At 54.1% G+C, this 10379-nt stretch overlaps 2 protein-coding genes across 3 annotated transcripts in view; one reads left to right on the plus strand and one right to left on the minus strand.

The window, feature by feature from the left end:
- Positions 1 to 1450: 1450 nt before the first annotated feature.
- CUEDC2 (CUE domain containing 2) lies at positions 1451 to 9235 on the plus strand. Of its 2 annotated transcripts, none has more exons than XM_005878252.2 (9): positions 1451 to 1610; positions 7267 to 7353; positions 7707 to 7850; positions 7946 to 8007; positions 8093 to 8220; positions 8303 to 8482; positions 8621 to 8682; positions 8762 to 8822; positions 8905 to 9235. In XM_005878252.2, exons 2-9 carry the CDS (start codon positions 7280 to 7282, stop codon positions 9049 to 9051), a joined length of 858 nt encoding a protein of 285 aa, XP_005878314.1. In that variant the 5' UTR covers positions 1451 to 1610; positions 7267 to 7279; the 3' UTR covers positions 9052 to 9235. The 2 variants fall into 2 exon arrangements, with proteins under 2 accessions (XP_005878314.1, XP_014404898.1); XM_014549412.1 differs by having other exon boundaries at positions 7270 to 7353.
- Positions 9236 to 9325: 90 nt separating this feature from the next.
- The window catches only part of FBXL15 (F-box and leucine-rich repeat protein 15), a 4367-nt gene continuing 3313 nt past the window's right edge, over positions 9326 to 10379 (minus strand). Inside the window, exons 5-6 of the mRNA XM_014549383.1 lie at positions 10110 to 10375; positions 9326 to 9657 (exon numbers count right to left, since the gene is read on the minus strand). Coding sequence (XP_014404869.1) covers positions 9468 to 9657; positions 10110 to 10375 — 456 coding nt within the window. The 3' untranslated portion in view covers positions 9326 to 9467. The remainder of the gene's footprint in view (positions 9658 to 10109; positions 10376 to 10379) is intronic.

Consider the following 10379-nt stretch of genomic DNA (forward strand, 5'->3'; position numbering starts at 1 on the left):
TTCCCATCATCCTTCCCTGAAAGCTCAGGAAGTTCTCTCTGATGAAGATATCTAGTTACATCCTAGAACAGGCGGTGGGGGAGGGGAAAGGCAGTGTCAGGGATGGCCTACAGGAGTCTTAGGGCCCAACTAGGGACAGCTACTGAGGAAAACTGGCAGTTCCTGCGATGGGGGTGCAGGGAGAGGAGAGTGATCATCAGTATTGTGCAATGGGACGGGGTGCAGCAGGGAGGATAAGAGATGGGGGACGGGGAGAAATGGTCAGTCTAGAGAGCGGGCAGAGGCCTGAGGCTGTGGAGCTACCCACCCTCCCCTTCCCTGGGGCCAGTCGGCCGAGTTCAAAGTGACTTACCACACCCCTCATTAACCCCAGCAGCGCCAGGCCGGCAGCGCAGTGCTTTCATGGGAGCACAGGCCAACTGTGCTCCCTCCTTCCCCCTCCCCTGTCTGTCCCTCTCCAGCAGCCAACATCTTGCTGTCTTGGTGGGAGCTGCAGTGAGAAACTGGGCTGGAAGAGGGAGCAGTGATCCCCCTTTCCCCCCTATTTTGGTACTGACTCAAGTCCTTAGGGGCGAGGGGAGCATGGGACTTTCTACCGTGGACTGAGACTCCCGAGGGCAGCGACAGTCTCTGGGTCCTCAGCTCCGTTCAAAGGGACTAGCCCTGAACAGGAGCGCATCCCTGCAGACTGGGGATGAATGAGCTCATTCTTAAAGGAAACTCTTTCCCTAATGACCCACTGGGGGGGGGGGGGGGGTTGAGAGGAAAACTCCCCACGGGGTAGCTTCCCCACAGGGTAGCACCCGAAAGCGGAGGCCGCAGGAACAGAAAGAGGAAGTGGAGGCCGTGCTGGGTTCGGGGTTCAGGTGCCCTGTCCTACAGAAGCCCCGTCCACACGGCGGGGAGCATGGCCCGCGGGCCTCCGGGATCTGAGCGCAGGTCGATCCTCACCCGAACACCTTCTTCCCACCCCCGCCCCCGCCCAACCCAGGACCCAGACCCTGTAACCCCCCAAACCCCCGGCCTTGGGGAGACATTTCTGTTAAGGGAACAGATATGGTGGGGAACAGAAGAGTTGATTGGGTAACAGGACTTGACCCTGGACGGGACAGGAAGGGGGAGAGGCGCTGGGGTTTGGGCAAGAAGACCAGGCCTGGGGAAAGGGGCCACCAGATCCAGCCAGGGAGCCTTACGGAAGGCCGGAGAGACAAGGGGAGCAGGAGAAAGCTATGGGTTTCGAGGGCGGAGACTGTGGCAAAGAAACAAGGCGGATGGGAAGACACCGGATGGGGTCGTTGGTGGAAGACGCGGAACCAGGCGGCGATACAGTCGGACGCTGCGCCTCCACCCACGGGCGGCTCCTCCAACTTCAGCGCCTCCCTCCCCGCAACACACGTGGCCGCGGCGGGGGCCCGGCCCAGCCCGGAGGCGAATTTGAAAAGGGAGCAGAAGCCACGCCCATCCACGGGCATCTGCCCTTCTCAAATATGGTGGCCGCGGCGCCCCTGGGAGCGCACCGCTCTGGGCCCCGCCTGTGATCTCGTTGGCGGGGCCGGGGAATGAGAGCTGCACCGCGCGGGACCGGTAGCTGGCGGCGCCCGACGGAGCAGGTGATGTCCCCCACGCTCCCGGCCCAGGGCCGGGGAGCCGCAGGGCGCTGGCCCGGGTACCTGTCCTGTGTGTCCCCCCACCGTACCCCCGGACCCCATTTCTGATTCTCGCCGTGGCCTGTCTCAAGGCCCCTCCCAGCTTGCTCAGGCCTCCTCGTCACGTGTCCCCCCAGGGCCGCAGCCGCATCCCCAGGCCCTCGCGCCCACGGTCCTGCAGCCTCGCGGGTACCTCGCTCGTTTGTTTAGGGAGCTCCTGCTTCAGGGGTCGGCCATCATTGTCGTCCCACTTCCTGTGCTGCCCCCTCCGCCCGTGTGTGTTCCCGCCCGCCTTTGGATGCCGGGATGCCTGGTGCCATCAGCGTCCTTGGCGCCTTTAAGACCTGCCTGGGGGGTGAGGGGACCACGATGTCCTCTGGAACCTGCGTTGTGGAACCGGGGCCCCAGGGGCCGGGCTTCAGAGCGGCGGGGCGAAGCAGTGAATGCCTCCACGCCAGACCCTCTGAGTGCCACGGCCCGACTCCACACGGGCGCCCAGAACTCCTCCCCCCCATGGCCTCTGTGCTCCCTCCACCTTGAGCACCTCCCCTCCACAAGGGAACTGTACCCCTTCCCCCAGGTCCTCCTTCTCCCAGAGGGTCTGTATGGAGCATCTGCAGAGTCCAGGCCTGTGCCTGGTGTTGGGGGTGCGCTCAGGCCAGCTGGGGGCAGTGAGGATGGGGCCATCAGGGTTGGCTGCAGAGAGGAAATGAACCCTGCAGAATGAGAGGCCGAGGGAAAGATGTCATGAATGGGGAGAATGGTGTGAGCAGAGATGGTGGAGTAGGCAAGAGGGCCAGCCCAGGAAAGAGGAGCATTTACATCATGAGCTTTGGTGCAGTGTAGTGGTTAATGGTGAGGGTTCTGGAGCCATATTACCTGGGTATAAATCTGTCATTAACTCACTATGTGACCTTGGGCAAGTGACTTAACCTATCAGTTCCCCATTTCCTTTAGGTAAATGGGATAATATGATAATATTAGTATCTATGTTTTAGAGTTATTGTGAGGGTTAGGTAAGTCAATACATGTAAAGTGCATAGAACCATCCCCGGCACATTGTAAGCAGTCACAGTAAGGGCTAGCTATTATTACCATTATCAAAGGTATTTAAGTAGGACTTATGACAGGACAAGGCCACCTTTCATTTTTGCCAATAATCAGTGAATCTCGATTTAGAGCCCCCAGGAGTAATGGGCTTCTGTGAGCTACATCTGGAATTTGGAAAGTCTTATGGAGATCATGTTCTTCCTCTGGAGAAGGTTGGCTGCCCAGGCTGCAGCTTCCCCAATTCAGGGACGATGGAGGAGAAATGTTAGAAGCCTCTAGGCAGGAAAGAAATGCGGAAGGCCAGGGGGATGGAGAAGGGTGAAAGAAAGAAGTGGCAAGCTCTGGAGGCTAGGTAGAGTTTGGGCAGCTCAAGAACAGGAGGAGGGAGGATGTTCCCTTGGGAGACAAGCTAGTGCAAAAGCTCGGAGAAGAAGACATTTTATTTGCACACAGTGAGAAGTTTCCCAGTAACAACTCCCTAGCCCTCAGACCTTGGTTAGAAATCTAGAGGCATCAGACACATCCTTGACAGCTTCTTCCCTAGAAATTGGGCTTTTACCAGTATGCAGCACCTGTGGCCTTTGGCCCAGTGAGGTTGCCAAGCAACTGACAGGGGCCATGATTTGCTGTAACTGAAGGTAGATGTGGTCTCTCTAGGGGACTGACTTATTGGGGGGGGGGCTGCAGGAGGGGATCTGGTATGCCTGGTCTGACAAGTGCTGCTCCTTCCCAGGGCCCATGCTAAGGTCTGGAGCAAGAGACAGGCATGCCCCCCTGGTTAGGCTACAGCTTCTTAGTCCTGCTGTCCAAAGTGACCCCTGTGCTGTCACAGCAACTCTATGTTACACTCAGGGGACCAGGAAACAGATTATAGATGGTAGGCCTGTCTCAGCCCACTGAGAAGTCTTGATATCCTCCTATCCCCTACAATATACACTTGACTACCACAGTCAAGCCATGTGACTTTGGGCAAGTCACTCAACCCACTGAGCTTCCTTTTCTTCACCTGTAAAGCAGGCAGGCAGTGTTTATTGAGTGTCTACTTCACAGGAGATGCTAAGAGTACATTGATGAATAAGCCAGGTTTGTAATCCCTGCCCTTATGAAACAACTAGAAGAAACATTCAACATTGTCCAAATAGTGTGAAAGGTGCTGCTAAGTGAGGAAAAGGCGGTGTGCAATGAGGGTCAGGGACAGCATCCTTTGAGAAAAGGAATTTAAAACAGACCTGAAGGAATTAGACAAGTGAAGAGGTGGAGGTGGAAGCTGCCTAGGCAGAGGAAACAGTTCATGCAAAGGCCCTTGCCATGAAAGAGTTTGAGTGTTGGCAAATTGAAAGAAAGCCAGAGTGACCCAGTGGTGCATGGTAAGGCCCTGAATCAAAGGCCACAAAAAGAATCTTGACTTATCTGAAGGGAAGTCAAGCAGTAAAAACATTTTTTTTGTAAAGATCACACAGCTGTGACTTTTGTGGAAAATAGATGGTTAGGGGAAAGCTGGTTGTGGGAGAAGTGTGAGGAAGCTCGTGCAGGTAAGAGATGGAGCCGAGTGGGAATAAAGATGCAGGGAAGTAGATGTGTTGAGAGATGTATGGTCAGGGCTTGGTGACTGATTGGATGTATCCAGGATAGTTCCCATACTTGTGACCGGAAAAGCTGGTGTGTGGACATGCCTTTTACTGAGGACAGCTTTGGAGGAGTAAAAGACTTGGGTGTCACAGAAGGGGAGACTGGACTAGAGGACTGGACATTTGGGAACTGGTGACATAGAGCTGGTACATAAAGATGTGGTTCCAGCCCTAGCTGGTTTGGCTCAGTGGATCGAGCGTCAGCCTGCGGACTGAAGGGTCCCGGGTTCGATTCCAGTGAAGGGCATGTACTGGTTGCAGTTTGATCCCTGGCCCTGGTCAGGGCACATGAGGGAGGCAACCAATGGATGTCTCTCTACATCGATGTTTCTCTCTGTCTCTCCCCCTCCTTTCCACTCTCTCTAAAAGTCAATAGAAAAATATACTTGGGTGAGGATTAACAAAATAAAAAATAAAATAAAATAAAGTTGTGGTCCCAGATGAGATCTTCCAGGGGGGGGGGGGGGGGTACAGAGTGAGGGGAGAGGAAAAGCAGCTTTGAGCCTGAGCTTAGCTACCACATTGACAGGGCAGCAGAGAGGGGACTCTGGGAAGAAATGGCCAGGAAGGTAGGAAAACAGAAGAGTGTGATGCCTCAGAAACCAACATTGATGCTACTTGAAAGGGCCATATCCTTTCTTTTATTTATTTATTTTTGGTTAATCCTTACCTGAGGATATTTTTCCATTGATTTTTAAAAAGAGAAACATCAATGTGAGAGAGACACATCGATTGGTTGCCTCCTGCATGCACCCTGACCAGGGCCAGGATTGAGCCTGCAACCGATGTACATGCCCTTGGCCGGAATCAATTCCAAGACCCTTCAGTCCTTGGGCCATGCCAAACCGGCTAGGCCTTTCTTTTTATTTTGTAAATAAAAAACAGGCAAGCCCTAGCTGGTTTGTTGAGTGGTTAGAGTATTGACCTATGAACCAGGAAGTCACGGTTCGATTCCCTGTCAGGGCACATGCCTGGGTTGCGGGCTCAATCCCCAGTAGGGGATGCACAGGAGGCAGCCAGTCGATGATATTTCTCTCTCGTCGATGTTTCTATTTCTCTATCCCTCTCCCTTCCTCTCTATAAAATCAATAAAAACATATTTAAAAAACAAGACAAAAAAAACAGGCAATATTGGCAAGCTCATATGGTTCAACCTAATTAGAGCAAAACCTGAAAAAGTAACTCATGACCTAGCCTAAGAAATGTTGAGATATGGAGCAGAAGCCAGACAAGTTGGGGAGAAGTGGATAGAATGGAAACGAATAAGGGAATAGAATGGACAGGACTTGGTATTGGTTGAGTACACAGGCAGGACTGAGAGAGGGAGGAATCAAGGATAAGCCCCAAGTTTCAGGTTTGGCAGCTGAGTGAATGAGTTGCTGTATCAGCTGGTGCAACAGGAGAAGGTGCATATTTGGAGAGGGAATGTACACATATTGGGAGGATGTAGTGAGTTCAGAGTGGGTAGAATTTAAGGTGCTTCTGAGTCTTCTGAATGGGATGGAGGGCTGACATTTGGACCTTTGTGTCTGGAGCCATTCATTCCCATCTATGTGTTCCTGACTCCCAACTACAGACTTGGGAGTCATGCACATGTGGGTGGGAATGAAATAAGTCGATAAGTATTTATTGAGCACCGACTATGTGCAGGCATTTTTCTAGGTGTTAGGATTATACCAATGAATAAGACAAAGTCCTCCCCTCCTCCCTCTTCTTGAAACGTACGTTCTATGACAGTGATGGCGAACCTTTTGAGCTCGGCGTGTCAGCATTTTGAAAAACCCTAACTTAACTCTGGTGCCGTGTCACATATAGAAATTTTTTGATATTTGCAACCATAGTAAAACAAAGACTTATATTTTTGATATTTATTTTACATATTTAAATGCCATTTAACAAAGAAAAATCAACCCAAAAAATGAGTTCGCGTGTCACCTCTGACACGCGTGTCATAGGTTCGCCATCACTGTTCTATGAGGTAGGTTATTTTATGTTTATAGGCAAATAAACATAAAGTAACATTAAGCTGTAATAAAAGCTATATAGAAAATAAAGCAGGATAAGGGACTAAGGAGTATGAGGAATACCTATTTTGGTAGGTTAGTCAGGGAATGTCTCTCTGAAGAGGCAACATTTGAGCAGAGCCCTGGAGGAGGTGAGGGAATGAGCCATGTGGATATCTGAAGGAGAGAGGAAGAAGCCGGGCAAGTTTGAGGAACAGCAAGGAGGCTAGTGGGGCAGGAGTGGAGTGAGGAAGAAATGGAAAGGTTGGAGAGGTAGGCAAAGGCCAGATCTTGTAGGGCTCCATAGGCCTTGGAAAGGAAGATGGAAAGTCCTTTGTAGATAGTCCCAAGCTACTAAAAGGGCAAGGATTGGTCGGGAAGAGAATTCATGGAAGACTACCCCTTCTATCTGGGCCCTGGAGCCAGAAAAGCCCCTTTGTGCCAGAAGGTGGGTGGCCATTCTTGGCGGGGGGGGAGGGCTGTGCTCAGTTCTTAAGCCTGCTCCTTGGGGGGCTGGACAATGGGCCCCTTGTGGTTAGACTTGGGGGCTAAGTGGCCCTCTCAGTGATGGGATTCCTAAGCCAGGAGGCATGTGACCCCAAGACCTTGGCTTCTTGACACAGCGTCTGGGCCTGCTGCTAGGGCATGGGGTGGGGAGATGGAGAGAGGTCATCAGGAGGGGTGAGGGGCACTGCCACTCTGGAACCTTCCCCTGCCACAGTACCCTGCCCTGTCTCAGGCTGGAGGAGGTAGAGAGATGGGCAGGGAGAGGGCTTGGCTCTGCCTGGGGGTGCGGGGGAGGGTTGGAGAGCTGGAAGCTATGGGCAACATCAACAAATGGTTTCCACAGGGCAGGAGGGAGGAGCTGACTGCCCCTGGGCCTAGTGGGTAGGAGCAGGCAGAAGAGGGCCTGATAAACCGACATCTGTGTCCTTTCAGAAGAGGAGAGAAAATGGAGCTGGAGAGGATCGTCAGTGCAGCCCTCCTTGCCTTTGTCCAGACGCACCTCCCAGAGGCTGACCTCAGGTAGAAGCAGCTCTCCTAGAAGAATCGTGCTAGGGCCAGGGTTGGAGCTGCCTGGCAGGATCTGGGCCATGGCCAATGGAAAGACTGGGATGGGAACACTTGGCCCTATTCCTGGGGTGGGGGAGGGCTGAGTATAATTTGCTGGTATGGCTTTACTTCTTATCCTGTCCTTGTCCCATTTGTTGGACAAATGGGAAACCAGAGCTCTGAGGGAGGGTGGAATATTCTCTGGCCTCAAGGCTTGAGGTCTGGCTCATGGGCCCCATGAAGGCGAGGGCTGGAGCCTTGAGCTAGGTGGGAGTGCGGGAGGTATCCGGTGCTTTACCCACGGTTGACTTGTCCCCTTCCTGCAGCGGCTTGGATGAGGTCATCTTCTCCTATGTACTTGGGGTCCTGGAGGATTTGGGCCCCTCGGGTCCATCAGAGGAGAACTTCGATATGGAGGCTTTCACTGAGATGATGGAGGCCTATGTGCCTGGCTTCGCCCATATCCCAAGGTGAGGTCTGCCTGGGGCCAAGAGGAGGGGTGCTAGCTGATTGTGGAGGGTAGGCAGAGTTGTCTTCCTTCTTACCACCCTCATTGTCTTTTCAGGGGTACAATAGGGGACATGATGCAGAAGCTCTCAGGGCAGTTGAGTGGTGCCAGGAACAAAGGTGAGTCTGGGGATCAGGCACTTGGATGACTTATAACCCCTATCCCCGAAGCACTGGCAAACCTGGTGCTCTCTGTCTCTTTAAGAGAACCTGCAACCACAGAGTTCTGAGGTCCAAGGTCACGTACCCATCTCCCCAGAGCCCCTGCAGAGGCCTGAACAGCTCAAAGAAGAGACTAGGGCTTCTCCTGCTGCTGGGGATACTCAAGATGAGGTTGGTAGAGGAGGGTACCAATGAGGGAGTTAGGGGCAGAAAAGGAGGAAGTACTGCCTTTTGTCAACATTTATGCCCATAGGCAGCCAGTGCTGAGGAGGAGCTGCTGTCAGGGGTGGATGTACTCCTGGAGGTGTTCCCGACCTGTTCGATGGAGCAGGCCCAGTGGGTGCTGGCCAAAGCTCGGGGGGACCTGGAAGAAGCTGTGCAGATGCTGGTAGAGGGGAAGGAGGGGCCTCCAGCCTGGGATGGCCCCAACCAGGTATCCTCTGCCATTCCCTCCCTAACCCATGTGGCCCCAGCTACATTCCTCCTCAGTGTTAAGCCCCCACCCCTGGCCTATCACATATACTTCTCTTACTGGTGACCTAGGGTCTAGACCAGGCTTTCCCCTCTGCAGGACCTATCCAGGCGCCTCAGAGGCCCCCGAAAGGATGAGCTGAAGTCCTTCATCCTGCAGAAGTGAGTCTGGACTGGGCTGGGCTGGGCTTCTAAAGGGTTTTCCAGGTGGCAGGAGCTTCACCCAGCCAGTTTTTGGCAGGTACATGATGGTGGATAGTGCAGAGGATCAGAAGATTCACCGGCCCATGGCTCCCAAGGAGGTGAGAGCGGGGGCTGCAGGGGGTGCGGAGCGGGGGAGACTGTCTCCTGGCTTCTGCTACTCACTGACTGATTGCCTGACAGGCCCCCAAGAAGCTGATCCGATACATCGACAACCAGGTAGTGAGCACCAAGGGGGAGCGATTCAAAGATGTGCGGAACCCTGAGGCCGAGGAGATGAAGGCCACATACATCAACCTCAAGCCGGCCAGAAAATACCGCTTCCACTGAGCCGTTCACCAGACTCCGCTACAGCCTTCTAGGCTCAGATCCCAGAGGGATGCAGAAGCCCTACACCACCACACAGGGCCCACTCTAACTCCTGACCCCTTCTCTACATCTTCTCTTACCTCCTTTCTCCACCATGTTAACTTCTCAGAGCTGCCCATGGGCACAGTAAAGGTAGCCCCAAGGAGATGAGTGCACTCTGATCATTTCTGCCCCAGAGCTGGGGTGCTGGGGGACTGTGCCTGTCCTCTTTCTCCAACAGGGCAGCGCCAGGCAGGACGGGGTAAAAAGCTCTTTATTTGAAGCTCCAGGGTGGGGTAGGGCATTGGCCTCTTACCAGAGGCCCACACAGTCCAGTTTCCTACAGTTCATAGTCAGGCCCGGACACACAGTCCAGCTGTGCCTCATCAGTGGGTGGGTCAGACCTGCAGGTTGACAAAGGGCGCAAAGCCTGCCATGTCCTGCAGCAGCACCAGGGCCTGATGCAGCGGCGGTTCCACGTCGATGTCCACGCCGCGCTTCCGCAGGCGGCTCAGGCTGGGCTCAGCCACATGGTGGCAGTGCCGCACTCGGAGCGAGCGCAGCGCAGGGCAGTATTCCGCCAAAGTCCTAGGGGAGGTGTGGTGTGAGGCTGAGGGCGCCAAAGAGCTACACCCAGGGTAGGGGAAGCCAGCAAAGCCCCTATGTATCCCACTATCTCGGGGCATACTTTTTGCTTCCATACACAAGGAAGGGGGCCTGGATCGGGGTCATATACCTAATGCCTCCAGTGAACTGGAGACTTCCTGTCTCTTAAAAGGGTTACTGCTCAACTCCCCTGGTTGAAGAAAAGCCAGAAATCTATGTAGGTGAAAACTGCCAATGTGTAAATAATACTGATTCAATAAAGTTTCTCAACTGTGGGCTCTCTGGTCGAGGCAATCCCAGAGGCCTTTCCTGTTCAGAATGGGGGTGCTGTGGTAGCAGAAACCCCAGTTCTGCCTTTTGATCACTGCCCATCCCTACTCCTAGAGGCTAAGTGATTGCCCTCCTCCCATCCCACTGATCCCAGGCCCAGGCACCTGACACCGTCGCTTCCAACGCGGAGGCAGCCGGTCAGGTCGAGGTGTTCGAGTTCTGGGCAGTTTCGAGCCAACTCCTGGACGGCAGCGTCCCCCACATTGGCGTTGACCGCCAGAGAGAGGCTTCGGAGCCCTGCGCCGCGCCTCTGCGCCAGGTACACGATGGCCTCATCCTTGAGCTGACGGCAGGCGGTGAGGTCCAGCTCCTCAAGGGCCGGACAGCGGTCGGCGAGACCGCGCAGCGCCAGCCCGTCTACCCAGTCACAATGC

Source organism: Myotis brandtii, unplaced genomic scaffold (assembly GCF_000412655.1).
Source record: "Myotis brandtii unplaced genomic scaffold, ASM41265v1 scaffold550, whole genome shotgun sequence".
NCBI classification, from domain to species: domain Eukaryota; kingdom Metazoa; phylum Chordata; class Mammalia; order Chiroptera; family Vespertilionidae; genus Myotis; species Myotis brandtii.

Excerpts from the sequence above, each read along its gene's own strand:
- CUEDC2 (XM_005878252.2), top strand. The coding sequence starts at position 7,280 with ATGGAGCTGGAGAGGATCGTCAGTGCAGCCCTCCTTGCCTTTGTCCAG. Across the intron at positions 7,354-7,706 it reads CTCCCAGAGGCTGACCTCAG|CGGCTTGGATGAGGTCATCT; the intron begins GTAGAAGCAGCT and ends CCCTTCCTGCAG. Across the intron at positions 7,851-7,945 it reads GGCTTCGCCCATATCCCAAG|GGGTACAATAGGGGACATGA; the intron begins GTGAGGTCTGCC and ends TTGTCTTTTCAG.